At 41.0% G+C, this 18,700-nt stretch overlaps 1 protein-coding gene across 1 annotated transcript in view; it reads left to right on the forward strand.

Moving 5' to 3' along the window:
- grm8a (glutamate receptor, metabotropic 8a) overlaps positions 1-18,700 on the forward strand; it is a gene marked incomplete at both ends in the record, with an annotated part of 228,704 nt that overhangs the window by 197,710 nt on the left and 12,294 nt on the right. The window contains 3 exons of the mRNA XM_080518071.1: positions 985-1,131; positions 3,895-4,316; positions 5,082-5,448. Coding sequence (XP_080374197.1) covers positions 985-1,131; positions 3,895-4,316; positions 5,082-5,448 — 936 coding nt within the window. The remainder of the gene's footprint in view (positions 1-984; positions 1,132-3,894; positions 4,317-5,081; positions 5,449-18,700) is intronic.

The following is an 18,700-nucleotide window of genomic DNA, read 5'->3' on the forward strand; positions in this document are numbered from 1 at the left end:
TTGCGTAGTGCATAATTTATTTGTTGGGTTTTTTCGTTACAAAACAAGGTGCGTATTTGCTTTTGTGTGGATTAAGGTGAAGGCATGAATAAATAATGAACCAAAAACGCTCAATAAACAAAGGAAAGAATGCAGTAGCCAGGATGAATTGCTTCAAATTATCTTCTTTTGAGATTTACGGGCAACACAAAAAGCTGTGAACAGACCCGATATTGTTGTTTTAACTTGGTGTGTGTTCTTATATGTGTCACTGATCAAATGAAGTTCACTTTGTCCGTCCCAGATGACTTCTCCCTCCTAACTAGTTTTGTAGGGCTGCTGCTTCTTTGCGTGTTTAAAGCAGTATTGCTCCATTTTTTGTGCAAGTGTTTTGGGTCACCCCCCCCCCCCCCAAACACTGCCGGCAATGAATGAACCTTAGGGGCTCAATATAATGACAGACTTTATTACAAACACTCGCTCACATCACCTCAAATTACAATGCGCTCATGCAAACTCACACAAGCCAGACATACGGGGAAGGCTCTGGGATTCCAGGATGACACAAGCACAAACAAACAAAATGCACACATGGACAAACATATGAACACACACACACACACACACATACGCACACATACACTCACGCGCACACAGAAGGAAATACAGATGGCCTATTTGTGCCAGATCTGATTATGGTCTGATTGCTGGCTTCCAGACTAGCTGGTGTTAGTTTTGTGCCTGGCAGCGCTCAGGAAAGCGATCAGAGGATCTGCTTGTGCTAATTGCTCTCCAACAAGCCCTGCAGACACACATTCTGCAGGTACAGAGAAAACCAGAGTGTTAAAGGACTGTTAACACACAGCAATGTCAGCTTGAACAGATGGCTGCCAATCTCTGTGCTGTGTCGTATCCTGCGAGAAGATAGGGAGTGTTATTTTGCCATTGGAAATTGCAAACAATCACTGGAATATAACCCTCTCTTCTCCCCTGCTCTTCTCTCAGGTGGAAGCCATGCGTTGGAGGATGGGGAATCCGTCCCTGCCTGCTTCTGTATGCAGCATCCCGTGCCGTACTGGAGAAAGGAAGAAGGTAGTGAAAGGCGTGCCATGCTGCTGGCACTGCGAGCGCTGTGAGGGATACCAGTATCAGGTACAAACTCTAAGGAACAATTATCAGCTAATGCAAGACATGAAACAATGAAATATGATTCCCGTAAACTGAAAATTGCATTTGTGTTATCACTGTTCTGCGACACTGTGCCTAAAATTGACAATCAGGTTGGAGATGTGATCTCAGTAAGATGAGATATCGTGCTCCACAAGCACTGAACTATTTCAAATATTTATTCTGTTAACATTATTATCTTAACATATTCAAGTTGGATGAAACAAGAAGGGATATCAAAATAAGATCCAACCAGTGTAATATATCCACATACTTTCAAAAATTGTGTTTTGGATTCAGTGCTCTGAACCACTAAAAATGCAACTTTTTGAAAAATTTCTTGACAACACTCCAGCTCCGTGTAAGCGGGGTAAATGCAACTTTTTTTAAACTGCATTGAATCCGTCTAGTAGACGAGTGAAAACAACACTATTCTGAAAAGCTGCTGCTGCAAATTCGCACCACGGCCGTAGCAAATAGTTCTCCAGAGTGACATGACTCCCACTCGATATTCTCTTGGGACTTGGTAGTTTTATAGTTGAGTCACCGTGATGTCAATCTAACTTTGTCAACAGCAGGGAACCTGACAAAGCTCTCACAGCTCCATATATGCGAGATAGGTTCTGTATTCAGGCACTATATACAACTGTAGTTCCAAATGTTTAATGTGTATTAATGTGTTTCATGTTCCTGTGAAATTTTAAGATTTTAACATCTAAAAAGGGAAAACAATACATTAAAGCGTATTTTTTTGGGGGGGGGTTAAATACTTGACAATAACTTATGTGAGTGAGTTCAGTACATATGTGATTCCCTCCAAACGCCCAGTGTGTTTCCTCACCAATGTTACCTGGCATCAACTCCACTACAGCAACACTAATTTTCGATAAAGCCAATGTAGACAGTGGTTCTAACCTTTTCACTTTAACCCAAATGTTTAACACTGGCTGAACTTTGTACACCTGCGTTATAATAAATCCCATTATATTGGAGGGCATCTTTAATGAATCTGCAACAGAACTTTTTCCACCGATTTGACTTTGACATTTTCAACAAAAGCAAAAAAAACAAACTGCAGGCATTTTTTGGTTCCTGACTGCTTTGTGCTTATTGCTCCTCCCCAGTAGTTTTTTTCTTTGTTTCAACCCAATTGAAGTTATCAAAAAAAAAGTGATCCACTTAGGTGGCCCTTTTTATATTTATGTATGCAGACAGAACCTCACAGATGCCATTAAAGCAAACGGCGTTGTATCTAATTTGAGGTGGGGGAAAGGGTCTCATCACAATAAAGATACATCCCCAGTGTTAATTATATCATCGGCGGGAACAATTTGGCAGCCCATCATCCTTCTTATTAAGTTAGGGAAATCCACAAGCGAGCAAGTATATAGGCAGAGAGTTCCCCCTGCTCACCAAGTAATAAAGGAAAATAAAACAGCAGTCATAACAGCAGCAACTCAAGCTTGTCAGACCGAGCAGTCAATACTCATTTTACAGTTACATTCATTTGCAGTGGAATCAATAATGTGTTGACGCCAGACTGTAGATTGGAGACTTTTATTTGAGTGGAACTTGGATAAAAACATGACAAAAACAAGTATTTGACCCGTGAGCAAGTGTACAAAAATGATGTGTAAAATGTTATTCTACTTAACGATAAATAAGATGTATCTACCATTTACCTCATCATCAACTATTTTCAGTTGTTTGAGGAATCTACACGAGCAATGTACACATACAGGAAATTCCCCCACACCTGTAAAACTCAGATGGATAGATAGATGTAAGAGAGATGGGTGGATGGATTATTTACACATTATGAAATTGACCTAAGTCAACACTTAAATTAGCTTTTGAGGGCATAAATGTTAATGTGAATATTCAAAATGTTACTTAATATGCGTATATATTTCTTTTACATCCCTTTCCTCTGAAGGTTTGTTGCAAAATGTGAAATTGTTTATATTTTATGCACTTTTTTAAACACAGTTCTATATGATAAAATCAAGTGCATACTGAAAACTTCCTGCCACAGTGTAGCTCTGTATACAAATGTAGACAAAAACACAAGACGAGAAATACACATTTAAATTTTAATAAGGTAGATAACTGTTAGTGCTAAATCACTGATCTCTTGGATAGCATTGCTGCCTTCTGCTGTTCACTTTTGTGTATCAGCATTTGTCCTTTCTTCTTATTAAGATGTTCCAAGTGAATAACGGAAAACACTGTTGTGCTTTGGCTGTCCACATTTTTTTTTTTAAAAGAACCTGTTTTCTCCACTGAAAATCCCTCCACTTAATCAAACAAACTGAAGTGTTAACACAACAAACTGACCTAAGGAAAAATAAATTATAGATAAAATGAATAAATCTAATGCGTGGTGTGGACATGAAATGTTTGGGGTGAGGTGAGTGAATGGCATCACCTTCAGCCTTCACTGTGTGGACTTTGACACACAATGACATTGATGCTCGGAGCAACTGAAAACGCAACTTTTTGAAAACGGTCAAAATGCAACTCCATGAAAATGACGACCAGTTGGTCTCCATGATAGCGCAACATTGTTGTATAAATCGATACAACCCATTGAACACCTTAGGAACAGCAGTTACTTCTTTAATTCCAGGATTAAGGTTAAGCCGAACCTGCATATTTGACAGCCCTGCTTCACACAACGATCCGTGTATTGAATTCACTTTTTTTTTTTTAAATAAACCAAAAAAAAAAAACCCTCTCCTTTTCCAGGCTTCAGAGTTCACCTGTGAGCTGTGTCCCTACGAGATGCGGCCTGACACCAACCGCACCGGGTGCGTTCCCATCCCCATCATCAAACTGGAGTGGCACTCGCCCTGGGCCGTGTTCCCCGTCTTCATCTCCATGCTCGGGATCATCGCCACCTCCTTTGTCATCGTCACCTTCGTGCGGTACAACGACACGCCCATCGTGCGGGCGTCGGGACGCGAGATGAGCTACGTACTGCTCACGGGGATCTTCCTGTGCTACGCCATCACGTTCCTGATGATCGCCACTCCGGATGTGGGCGTGTGTTCGTTCAGGAGGATTTTCTTGGGCTTGGGGATGTGCTTCAGCTACGCTGCGTTGCTCACCAAGACGAACAGGATACACCGCATCTTTGAGCAAGGGAAGAAGTCCGTAACAGCACCCAGGTAAATATCTCTGTTTTTGTATTCAATATGTAGATTTGGATGAGTTTAGCGACACCAGATGTCGGCATGAGTGAGTGCACTCAATTATGTGTTTCCCCAAAACTCAACCTCCGCTTTCCGTATTACACTACTTGCAATCATTACTTAGAATTATTTTTCATACATTATTTATGAGAGTCATGAACTCACTCTCACCTATTGTACTGTTTGCACTCAGTGAGCATGACTCTGGGAGAGTCAACTTAGTGACTTAAATGGTAATTTTGGATTTAATAGTGCTCAGGCTGCTCAAGTTCACGTCCCCGCTACCCAGAGTGTCAGCTGTTTTCCCTCAGCTCTGTCCAGCTCAAGGAATCACTCACAGGAAACATTGTTGAGGCTGGTTTTTTTTGTTTTTTTTTAATGTTCCAGCATGTGTTGTTCCTCCAGGTCATCTGGCTCTGCGCCTTGAAGCTTAAAGGAACAGGTTGTTTCCTTACAAGGATTGGGATTAAAATGCAGCTTGTTTTTTTTTTTGGACATTGAGGCCCGGTTTACACGACATGTCTGTTCAAGTGAAAGCAGAAAACTTTGGGGTTTTCAAACGGCTCTCAAGGTGAAACTTTTGAAAAACACTCTGTTTAGTGAATCTAATATATCCCTCTTGTTGAGCGGTGGATTTCTCTCATTCTATGAAAATCTGCTTTGTTTTCCGAATTGTATTTTTTAACCGAAAACCCGACCCACGCCAGTCTTATTGATATGAACGTTCCCTCTTCACGACAGGTTCATCTCTCCCGCCTCCCAGCTCGTCATCACCTTCTCCCTGATCTCGGTTCAGCTCCTGGGGGTCTTCGTCTGGTTCGCCGGGGACCCTCCTCACACGGTGGTGGACTACGGCGAGCAGCGGACCCAGGACCCCATGGCGGCACGTGGAGTCCTCAAGTGTGACATCTCGGACCTGTCTCTCATCTGCTCCCTGGGTTACGCCATCCTGCTGATGGTGACCTGCACGGTTTACGCCATCAAGACGCGAGGCGTCCCCGAGACCTTCAACGAGGCGAAGCCCATCGGATTTACCATGTACACCACCTGCATCATCTGGCTGGCCTTCATACCCATATTTTTCGGCACTTCACAGTCTGCAGAAAGGGTGAGCACGCAAGTGTTTTTGTGTTTGTATTGCAAATGTTTTCTTTGCCAATTATGGTCGAAAGTGAGAGTGAATATATAGTTGATGGCTTGAGCTTCTCAATGTGTGTTTGTGCGTGTGTGTTTATATGACCTGCTTGAGGTTTAAAGCAATTTTTGCTGGGACATCACAGTCTACAGGCAAGTATGTGCTTTTGTGTATTTATTTATAAATTTACTATCTGACAGAAAACATTCAGAATGTTCTGAATAATGCTACATTCTTAGGTATGTTAAACACTTTAATTACAGTAACAAATCACTGGCAGGAGGAAAGTGACTGTGTTTTAGTGACCTTCTTTGGCCGTAATTAAAAAGTGCTTAGCTCGTTTTGATGTAAATTTTGGAATTGGATTTTTTCTTTAATTCATCCATTAACAGGCATGCCTGTGTTTAAAAAAAGAAAAAAAAAAGAAAGAAAGGATACTCCTCTACCTTCTCTGCAAATAGCTGTAAAGAATACCTCTCCTGGTTCCTGAAGGATGGATGAGTTTTACAATCGTAGTGATACTGTTGGCTTTGAGCTCCAAATCTTCTGACAATCCCCCATGAGCACGGGAGGATTTTAGGTCTGGCTGAATGACTGGATCCATGCCACGGTTGAGGGTTTTAGAGGATTGAGCTGTTTGGCTCGTTCTCATGACTGAAGGTAATTTTCTGACGGCTACATTATATGAATCAAATGTTGGCTGATGAGGCGTGTCCGTGCCGCCACGCTTAATGTTTGATTTCATCACGATTGTTCCATTTTATTACGTATTTCAAATTGTTTGTGCAAACATTCCTACTTTTGGAAGTGATGTTTATTGTATTTTTGCTCTTAGATAAGCAATGCAACCTGTAATTACTAAGGCTTCTGTGAGCTGGGTTACAGTTTCCTGTAGTCATACGTCAAAACAAAGTGTTGGTAGAGGGTTTTTCTGTTTGACTTCCTGAGTTTTATGACATTGATTTACAATATCAGAAGAAAAATGCCTAAATGGGTGCCCACAAAGTGTAACCCATCTTCAGCACCATGTTACTTTAGCAGCAGATAATAAAACTTAGTTTATATATATTTAATTCAGCTTTATAATACTGGTTTGCCTGTTGATAAATCATCTCATATATCATATATCATCATATTATCAAGTCTCTTATAGTCTCAAAGCAATAAGGTTGTGGTTTTGAGTCGAGACAGTACTATCTACATATTTGCCTGTTCTTGTGATTTGTGGATTTTCTCGAGGTACTCTAGGTTCCTCTCACCAGTTCATCGCAAATTGCACCTAACCTTGGAGTGTGACAGAAACCTCAAGTACATGCATAAAGAAAAAAACAAAAACAAATACTAAACACTTGCGTGGGCAGCACATGCAAACTCCAAAAAGAAATATCCCAAACCTGCATTTGAACTGTGGATGTTTTCTCTGTGAAGCTGGGTTTGCTGAACATGGCTCCACTGTGGGGCCCTCACAACCCTAAACTGTGGGATCAATGAGTGAAACAGACTCAATGGTATCATTCAGCAACACAAATAAGGCAGCAAATTAATATGGAACATGAACTAGACCTTTAAAACAGTCATTTGTGACACTTTATGTCCAGTAATTTGTGTAGTAGCTTCATTAACTTTCAACAAAATAGCTATTCCCTTTAAATAATGACCAATCCTTTATAACTTCCCTGACACTCTATATTATACCGACATACAATACAGAATATGAAATGTGTTTATACAGGCTTTTAGAAACATGGATGACTGAAATTCCCCCAGAATGTCACAAAAATGGAACAGGACTCACATGACAAATAATAAAAGGCAAAACAAACAACCCTCTTGGTACTTAAATATAATAATAATAATAAATATTATTATTTTTGAAATGTTACCTGCCTGAAAGTCCCTCAAGTGAAACAATCTAAAAAGTAAAGATCCCATTTTCACTGTAAGTGCTCATTTGCTACGACCGCTCGGAGGCTATAACCGTGATGAAGGGTCACAAGAAGCTCTCAGGTGATCTTTATGGACCATAAGCAGAGAAGAATAGTAACCACTGCACTGGAACAACAATCAGGTACGTACATGACTGAGCGATAGTGTGGCTGCCTAAAAAGAAATAGTCTTTTCAGCTTATCAGTTTAGACACAGCAAGTTACAGAGGTATGGAAACACACACACACACACACACACACACACACACACACACACACACACACACACACACACACACACACACACACACACACACACACACACACACACACACACACACACACACACACACACACACACACACACACACACACACACACACACGCACACGTTTCTATAGCTAATCGGATTCATAAAAGCATGCACGTAGTGAACCACTGTATTAACTGGAGCTGAAGCAGTGGTGGTGTATTGATTCCATTTCTTGATAGTGTTTCTTTTCAGATTTTAACATTAAAAGACTTTATGGACTCGTTGGGATTCGTGGCAGGTTCTTTACTGCAGCTTTCGCCGTTTATACATCACAATGCGAAGCACGTTCATCTTTCTGTGAGGTATACTGGGGATAACTAAGAGGTAAACAGGTATAAACCCACAGTGGCGAGTGCATTTATCCGTTTGGCTGATCTCAAATGGCATAATATGCATTGTGCATAGAGATGACAGATATGATAATGATGATGATTTTGAACGATTATTCGACCGCACGAAAAACCAAAATGCTCTTTGAGAGCGTCAATGTGTCCTTGAGATAGACGTCAACGCAATCTTCCAAGCGCCATTATTCTGTCCCACATTTTGATTTCCTTCCACACAAAACCAGCACACCCATGTTTTCAACCGAATATTTCAAACCTCTCCACCGTCTCCCCCAATAAATACCAGCCGACTCTTCTAATCCTTTCCCATTTTGGAGCGTCACTCAAGCAATTTTCATTTCTTCCTTTCTCCACATCTCACCCCATTTTCCTTTCAAGGCGGGTTTGCCAGCCTCCGTCGCATGGAAAAAAGCTGACATCAAAGTGATCCCGTCTAATCACACATCAGGGAAATCATACTCTGGTTAGACGTTTCACTGTGGGGTTTTTTTTGCTCTATTTTTTTCTCACCCAAATAAATTCAGCATTTTGTAGTAGTTATTGTTACAGGAACTTTAGAGTGTGTTGGAAAATTCTTTTGGATTCACTTTCTTTTTTTTCTTCAATATATCTCTTATCTTATACATTTTCACCACATCCACATAATTATATGCATTATCCAGGAGTAGCGTAATGCCAAGGATGTTTCTTACTAAATCCTGCAGTTCTGCTGTAAGCTTTAAAAGTTAATGTCTGTAAAAGACATACTAACTGCTAATGTTGTCCATGTATTGTTGTCTGTGACCAATTATACTCGGTGTCATAGAACCTTAGCTAGCAATCATGCAAATGTGCACATGCAGAAGCCATCGGTATGTGTTTTTTTATGACTCGATGAGGGTTTATTTGTATGTGCGTGCAAGCGGAAGCACATGCAATCCCACGAGCTGGAGTGTCCTGCTTTACTGGATGGGCTGATCAGCATCCATGCTCTGTTTGCGTAGCTAATTACAGTGTCCAACAGCCACTTTTGGGGCGAATTTGCATTTGACTGTTTGTCTGTTGCGCCGCACTTAATTGGAAAAATCCACCAGTGCACATTTTACGTGTCTCTGTATGTTGTTTCTAATTGGAATATCCTCTGGAGTGGCTGGCAGCTGGCGGACTAACAGAGAGGGGTGGGGGGAGTGAACGGAGTAAACAGGTAATGATGTGACTGGCTTGATGGGGCTTTAATGAGGGGAGCTCCATCGAGGGCATAGGTTTGGTTGGGGGGGGTCGCGAGCAGGGACGGGGCTGCAGCGTTACAGTACGAAGCTTGCTGGGAGCAAGACAACAGCATGACTCTCATTATGATTCACTTTCTCATAAAATACTCTTTCTAATCACTTCTCGATATTAGAAACTGCAGAGAGGAAACTGTTGAACCCCCCCCCACCAAATTTTTTTTAAATGCTGACATGTGAAATTTAGAGCTGCTTTAAAACCTCACAGCAGTGGCTGATGAAGCCCTATAGCGAAATTGTAACTTGCTGACTTGCTTTTTAAAGGCCCTGTTGTGTGAGAGAGCTTGTATTATAGGCCCTATTCAGTGACGCTCCTCCACATGTCCCTGACTAGTAGGAGTGCTGCAAACTGGAGCATCGACAAAGGGAGAGCTCAAACTCAAGGTCCAGTAGCAAGTGTCATTGTCGAGTTTTCGACCATATTTCACAGCCTACGTCAGTAACACTGGCTCAGTTGTCATGGGAATAGCTCAGTGGTCAGTTGTTGCTTTTGGGCCAATGTTGCACAGAAGAGAGCACAGCATCCTCTTTAATTTTTTTTGTAACATATATATATATGTTTGTTTTTTTTGTTTTTTAATTGTTTTTATTTAATTTTTTTTCCACTCAAAAGTGAAAGTTGATTCAGGCAGATTCGAATGCTGAAGTACGTTTTGGGTCGTCGATTGACTTACATGTGTGGCAAGTCTCTGAAAACTATTCCCTCAGTAGCTCAGCACTGAACACAACACATTTCAGCTTGTGGTTGGTGCTGACAGCTTGGCGAAGAACTACAAACTGGAGATGGTGAAGATACACACAGGGGCGTAGCTGTACCACCAGCGTAAAAAAAGAGAGAAGCATCCAGTGGGATTTCCTCCCAGAGAGGATTTTCTGCCTCACTTCCTGACAGTACAAAATGTCTAAATCTTACAACTTCTGGTTTTATTATTCCATTATTAATAATGTCAATATCTCCATATTGTGAGAAGTGGTGGCATAGAGGTTGGAGAAGTGAGCTTGGGGGTTTGAGGGTTTGCAAGTTTGATTCCCCCAAAAGATAGATCACCACTGTGACTTCCTGAGAAAGACCCTTGTCCCTCATTGGGGTTCAACATCCAACTTATGTGGCTGTCCACTGCACCCGAGGAATAAGATGGGTTAATGCAGAACATGATGCTTTCTTTCTCAGGTCATGGAGTGACAATAACTTGCCACACCCGTATTTTATGCACCATCCTTTTGTGAACGGTGGTGCACCATAAACCATTTCCTGTTCTCAGACATGTTTTACACTGAAAACCACAAAGGAAAGCCAGTCTGAATGACCCCACCCAACCTGTACATCACCTGTTGTCGCTGCCTCCCTCTGGAAAGAGACACAGGCGCAACTTCATCAAACAAACTACAGCTTCCACCCCCGAGCAGCCAACCACCACACCTCTCCGCACAAGATTTAAGGTGCAATAACCCCTAGTACTAGCTTGTACTCTTTATTTATTCTTCTATATATTGCATTCTCTTTATTTTATTTCCCCTGTTCTTTTTGCAGTTACTTCTGTGAAACAATGCATCCCTCTCTATCCTCTTCTAGTCCTATTATCTTACTCATGCTCGTACATTTGTTTCACCGCCTCTTTCTTCTGAGTCTACCCTTGTATTTCTTACATCCCCCTCCGTCTTAAGCCTGTCATTTCGTTCCTCCCCATTGCACACATCCTGTCCCTCACACTCCTCTGAATACTCAACATGGCTCTGACTCACAGTGAGGAGAGAGAGAGAGAGAGAGAGAGAGAGAGAGAGAGAGAGAGAGAGAGAGAGAGAGAGAGAGAGAGAGAGAGAGAGAAGAGAGAGAGAGAGAGAGAGAGAGAGAGAGAGAGAGAGAGAGAGAGAGAGAGAGAGAGAGAGAGAGAGAGAGAGAGAGAGAGAGAGAGAGAGAGAGAGAGAGAGAGAGAGAGAGAGAACTACTACTGAATAGATCAGATATATATATATATATATATATAGTTATACTTGTTCTTTTGCACAATAGTGAGAGAGAGAGAGAGAGAGAGAGAGAGAGAGAGGGAGAGAGAGAGAGAGCGAGACTAGGATTCTAGATTAGGAATGTGTGAGAAAAATCAAAAGAGAAAGTGTTCCTTTACCATCATCAGCCAGGGATGTATTGTTTTGAAATAGGTCATGCTCCCATGCAGGGGATGCTGGAATCAGACAGCTTCGGCTGTGGAAATGTGAAAGGTTGTATATGTGCAGCGTGAAGCCTCCCCCTGCCTCTCTCTGCTTGTTGCAAAGCCTTAACCATAAGGTACATCGTCTATCCAGCTCTCTCTCTCTCTCTCCCTCTCTTTCTCTCTGTGCTCATCGTTCCTTTGCTTGACACGATGGACAGCGGGACACCTTTTTCATCTCATTGCTCTTCTGTCTCCTTCATTTTACCTGTCTACCTGTGACCCTCCACCACTCCCTCCACTCCACCCGCACCCCCACCTGTTATCTTAAACATGGTCAACTTCTTGCCTCCTACCTCGGGAAAGTGTCGGAAAAAAACACACTTTGCTTTCCGCATGCATGCACCCTCACTGCTTGTGTTTGTGATGGTATGCCTTTTTTTTTTTTAACACAGTAGGTATATTTGTTTTTGAGTCATTATTTATGTACCACTTGTGTCTGTGGAGAAACATTGGACAGGGCTTGTTTTTTCTTCATTATTATTATTTATTTATTTATTTGTATCGTTGTTCATTAATAAAGCCTCGCTTGCTGCATACGGTTGTTAGCACTGCTGACAATTGAAATATCTACATGTGCAAGTGCAGGATAAGCTGTTCTTATCAACCAAAAGTAATTAAGGCAACAAACAAATTATCATGGCATTCCTATTTCCTTTACATCAAACTGGACATGAAACTTTCTTCGACAGCCCCATTTCCCCAATGTATGGAACAAATGCATCAATTGTACAATAACACAGGATGCAATAATTATTAAAGATGTGATCTGGCTATGCTCTCTTGTGAATAGACAATGAAGCGTGTAAATTATTGCATCTTGGTTTTTTTCTTAATAGTTTTTAGTTATTTTCTCCACATTAAAAAAAAAACCCAAAAAAACCAGCGCTCCATTCTAAGGTTTCATGAATGGCAAATCAACCTACTTCCTGCCTACATTTAATACAAGCATACCGGTTGTAGACTTGTAGCTGCAGAATGGAACGCATGCAGTGGCGTCAAATTGCAGGTAAAGACAAGTGAACTGTGGGAGGTTATAATAGCCGCAAGACCTAAACAATATGATTCTGTGGCTACTTTTCATTCATTCACGCTCCAGCACTGCATGCCCGAGAACTCGGATTGAAAGTATTTCTCTGACACATGCGAGCTGCTTTGTAACCTCAGACCAAAGCTGTGCCCAGAGGCCCTCGCCTTGAAGTCACCCATTTCAGGAAGAGGGGAAAAAATTACAAATGACCTGACTTTAGGCAACATTTTTCATTCTTTTGTGTTCCTTCCCGGTGTTTGATTCTCGGGAGTGCACAAGGAACACACACCATCTATCTCCCTGTCCGGCAAATTCATCTCTGCCATTCACACACACACACACACACACACACACATACATGATCTGTTGCGGTTCAACGTCCAAAGACAGATTTATGGCTTTGACTGTGGTCCCGGTGGAGACCCGGTGACAGCCCAGATTCTTACCAGGAGTAACCGTTGGTGATCAATCTCCGGTAATCAGAAGAGTTTGGACGAGTTGGAGAGAGGCGGAGGTGGAGGAAGGGTGCAGAGGGTTGAGTGTATGGGGACGATGCTAAGAAAGAGAAAAGGGGAACAAAGGATCCCGTGGTATAGAAAATGTCGCATGGTAAGAGCGAACATACAAGGGAAAAATGCAGAGACAGAATGAATCAGAGAGCGTGGGAGTGCAGTGAGAAAGACATTATGGTGGATAGAGAGGCTCAAAAGAGGGTGGGATTGACACAACCATCAAACACTAACTATGGGGGAAGAGATACAAGCTAATATTGGTGAAATAGAGAGAGGTGAATGTAAATCGATTTGGAGAAAGAAAGACTGAATCACACAGACAAAGCGAGAGACAGTGGGAGGAAGAGGAATGATGGGAAACAGAGGAATGTCTGAATCATTCAAGAACTGGGGAGATAACCAGAGCCGGGCGGCCATGAGATTTTCAACAATGTGTCTGCCTCTTTTGTGACACACATCTGTCCCAGGGATAAGTGTTTGACTTCCACTACCTTCATCTATACCCCGCTCAATCGTGGTCCAGCTGCAGTTTCTTTCAAATCAGTGGTGATACGGGGGGGGGGGGGGGGGGGGGTACAAACAACTGACACAGTTTACCACAAAATTTATTGATGTGCAGAATTGTTATAGAAGCTCAGTAGATCGATATTTCACTCTTTCACATCCATGTGCTCTATGCTATAAGAACAACCTACTTTATTTTCTAAGACACAATGCAGATATGTAGAATCTACTGTGAATATAATTAATTCAATGAAAGAATCCATTAAATTGGGTAAAAAACAAGAATCTAAGTAACACTAAGGTTATCAAATAATGAATGAAAAAAAAACGTTTTTTATAGTTTGAAGGAGATAATGCAGTTGGCTGTGTTGTAGTCAAGAGCACCTGTTGTGAGTGAGTCCAGACCAAGACCAGAGCATCCCAGGAGGCAGTCTTTGGAAATTAATATGATTACTACAACACAAGCAGTTGGTCCAAACTCTGTTTTTACATGAGGGGCTTTAAAACTGGAAATTAATGTAAGAAATTAAGTTTGAGTTCCGACATTGAAGCCTTATAAATATTCAAATACATGGGCAAATTTCACCGTTCACAGAGGGACATTTCACTCACAGCCAAATGTATGCCTGTACAAAACACTACCGTTAAAAGAAAACTGATACTGTTTACTTGGATTTTGTAAAAACATTTAAAAAAACACTTTTTTTTTCTGCATTTTACAGTAATGTATGCATAATGAGTCCAATCTGTCAATCAACATAAGATTGTTGAAGATATATTAAAGCAGACTGTAATACCCATGCGTGCAAGACTGCAAATAGTATCGCGTACACACACACACATGCACACACACTTACCACTTTATTGGGTCCACCTTGCTCGTACCAATAATTTTTTGGTATAAACTCAACAATGTGCTGGGAACATCACACTCCTCAGAGATTCATGTCCATATTGACACGGGAGCGACACGCAGTTCCTGCAGAATTGTCAGCAGTGTCCACTGGTGTACACTGAACACGTATTGAGATTTGCAATCTGTGACAGGTTGAGTTATCCTGCTTTGGAAGTAGCCATCAGCAAGTGGGTGGACTCTCACTGCTCAATGGATATTTGTTTTTGTTTTTTTGTTTTAATATTCCTCCCTGATCTTTGAAAAGGTTGTGCGTGGGAATCAAGGTCTCAGTGGATCAGCAAGGTCTGAAATATCCAGACCAGGCCATCTGGTTCAACCTGACTGGTTGATTAGAAAGTATTGACCAAAATGTGGTTGTTGTCAGTTACAAAAACAACATCAATTTGTGCCCAAATAATAGAAATTACAATTGTTTTTCACAAGGAAGGTAAAATGCCTGGAAACGCTCTTGATATTCTGACTTTTTGGCTTGCAGCTCCTGCAGCAGCTCTGCACAAGGATCAGGAGAAGTCATGCAGACAACATATCAACTTTGAACAATGTCTCTTATTTTTATTTTTGCCAGCTGCTGAGTTTAGCCGTCATGTCATTTCCAGCATGACAGAATTCACCAATCCTTTGGGTAATTATACCGAGTAGCCGGTGTAGGCAAAAAAAAGGAAAATACCCCCCCCTTTTTTATTTTTAAAGGAAAAAAATGTTTTTTTTAACAATAATTCACAGGATTCTGGTGGGATTTGATCGCTTGGCTGAGAAGTAGGGGAGACAGAAGGCAAGTGTCAGATCTTGACAGGCGAGATGTTGAAGGGGGGGGGGGACTCAGAGGGGAGCCTCACACAGAGACGCTAGCAGGCAGACACACACACACACACACACACACACACACACACACACACACACACACACACACACACACATGTGCATATGAAGGTTCTCAAGCATACATAAAAGTACAGGAGCATGCACATTCTGCAACACAAACACAGAAAATTCCTCTCTGGAGAGAGAGTAACAGAAACATGTAAACATCAAAAATCCAAATGTATGTCTTTCAAGGACCGAAGCAGCATGGCATGTCTGAGTGATGCTATTTTCTGCCTTTTAAGTCATCAGTTTTAGTTTAAAAAAAAAAAACTAAAATACACATGATAAACTTGATAAACGTATCATATTTTCTTTTGCAATTTCCTCTCAGTCCATGTTCTGAGTGACAGTTCAGATAAACTATGCTGTATTAATTAAGCACAAGGATAATAATGTAAGCAAAATTAAAACATTGGAAATGTAGATAAATGGAGCCATTGTGGATGCCCTCAATTTAATTAGCGCTGCTGATCCTGCTGATCCCTGGAGAAATTCAAACTTTGTTGCCTTTCAAGCTGTTGCTGTGCACAAGCAATTATCTGGCATCCGGTTGCTGGCAATGGAGGGAAAATATTTGTGCTTAATGACTTTGGAGCTCACTCAGACTAAGTGTGGCAAGAACCACAAGCCTGGTCAACAAAGATTTGTAGGCCAATGCATAAATGGTCACTTTAGGGTAAACAGAACTGTAGCATTAGGAGGAAAACTGATTTGTCATTAAAGTGAAATAAAGGGTTATCAGAGTTTGCACCGCACAAACTTGACAGCAATTAGGAGTATACACCATAATAAATGTGTTGCGTTCCTTAAAATTGGTCTCACTGTCAGCATATCAATGGCATTTCTGTCCCTTAAGTCAAAACTAAGATGTGCTTCCAGAGGATACGCTTGGCTGCGCTGGCTGTAATCTGATATTATTATAAGAAACTACAAAAGAGTAAGAACATTTTGTGCTTTTTTTTTAATCCCGCAAACCATTCTCTTTATCGCATGGGCCTTAAAAAAAAAAAGAAAATTACTAAAAAAGAAAGAAATAAGTTTGTGAGGATCCTGCAGGACTCAAAAGTTGTGAACAGTTTCTGAGTCTAAACGACTGAGTTGTCTCATGGCTGTGTATTCTGGGTGATGTCCATTCATGCCTTATCTGTGTGTTTACATATGCATTATCACTACATTTTCTCATAGTAAAAGTCAACCTTCAGTTCCGTGCCATATATTTTTTGGGCTCTGACAGAATTTTGTTTTCGTCAAGTCTCTGGGTATTTCCACAGAGCACACACTGAAAGCAGTAGATTGTATTTGGGGTTTCAACTTCAGACCTCATTTCCCTGTACGTTCCTCTTTCTTTCCGGGAAACGAAACATTTAAAGATGTTGACAGGAGGTCACTTTGTGCTTTCTCAGCTGTTTTATACACATTAGTGTGAAGTACAGCAGGTTATTCATAGTAATAATTGGCAGAGAACAGATTGAAAGGTTGATCCTCACGATTGTGACGTGACGTTGTGTGGGCGGCTCACATTACCATAATTGCTCGATACAGCATGTCAATGGAACAAGAGTAATTAGTTTTATTTAAATGAGTGAAAACATTCATATTGACAGATTGTTTACAATTTTAATGAAAGAGTGAGGTGTATCGGAATGGTGGTAGAATCTACAGGAAGATGTGCTTTTATTGGCTCAAATATCCATCCATCCATCCATCCATCCATCCATCCATCCATCCATCCATCCACACCGAGGATCAATTTAGTGTCACCAATTAACCTCACCTACATTTTTTTGGACTGAATAAAGCTGAAGTACACCCCTCTTTGACAACAGTGGTGGATTAAGGTGAAACAAAGAACATGTGGTTGAAATCCCACTGTCACCAAGCTACCGCAGTACACCACCCTGATTAATGTCCTTAACACTGTCCTTAATCACTGAACAGGCATGCACTGCAGCAGCTCGTAGTGCCTGTAGTTAACATTAACCAGCAGAGAAATAATAATTTCCCCCAAGTGGATCAGTGAAATAACTTGACATTTCTTTCACAAGCAGTTGTAATCTCGCAACAGACATAGTGGTCTGTTTACAAATGGCAGCTGAATGAGAAGAATTTCAAAGCATCTGGTTTTTATGATATCCAGCCCAATGATATCCCCCTTTTTACTCTGGTTAAAACAGCACAGCATCAGCCACTGTAAAAAGAAAAAAAAGAATAGAAGCCGTGTCAGAACAGCATGGACGACAGTTGACTGATAAGGCTCCGTGTAAGTCCTTACTGGGTGTTTTAATTGGCTTGAGCACTGCACAGTGGGGCCACGGTTGTGTCACTTACGGAAGGAATGAAACCGTTGACGACAGGGCCACCCTCACAGCACGCATTACAATTCAACTTTTATGCACAAGTCAGAAATGAGTCGAGGCTGCCGGCCGAATCTCATACAGATTTGCAAGTCGATAAGCGGCAGCTTGTTAGTGTGCAAGCTGTGGTGGAGCAAACTCAGCTATAACATTATTTCATAAAATGCCCTGTGCACTCTTTCATGACACACACAGACCCTCGACCGGTATGGATTAGATGAAGGAAGAAAAAGGCTTTAAGTGCTGTTTTGTAGCCGCTAATGAGGCACTTGTGGACAACAGTGACCAGTGGGCTCGGGCCCAATTATACGGCACCAACAGGAAGTTAACATATTGTGGTGGAGAGTTTCATGTTTCAGAGCTTTTCTTTTTTAAAGTTTTTCATCGTAGCACCATGAGGGAAGTGTCTGTGATAGACATGTGGAGAGATTTAATAAGCGCTGGGGAAAAGAATAAAACAATTGAACAAAATGCACAAAATGGAAGTTTCTTCATAAAACTTCTCTTGTTGCTTCTATTTTTTAATCAAATGACTATTGTTTAGTTATCGTAAGCTTTGGATATTTAGCGCAGATGGAAATTCAATATATATATATAGATTTTTTATAGACTACCCAAAATGTATTGCTGAAATCACCAATGCATGGGAAAACTTATTTCCATAGCAATTTACACATTGTGTTTTTATGGATCTTTAATAGCTGGTTCCCTCTACTGTTGAGCTGAAGAGATGAAAGATCAGATTATTTCCCTTCTCTATCCAGTAAAACATTTTTTTGTTGGGTTTCCTTCCTTAAACTCATAATCACATATAAAGATAATTCAGAGGACACATTAAATCACATATTGGCACAGTATCATTATTAAAGTTTAATTTAACATGCAAAAAAGTATTTCTACTTTCTTACTGCTTCTGGATTCTGATATTATTCCCTACATGAATAAGACCAGTGGTTAGTACTCTTATCTCGCGGCTGCTGTGTTCACT

The sequence above is a fragment of the Blennius ocellaris genome (genome assembly GCF_963422515.1).
Source record: "Blennius ocellaris genome assembly, chromosome: 22".
In the NCBI taxonomy this organism is placed as follows: domain Eukaryota; kingdom Metazoa; phylum Chordata; class Actinopteri; order Blenniiformes; family Blenniidae; genus Blennius; species Blennius ocellaris.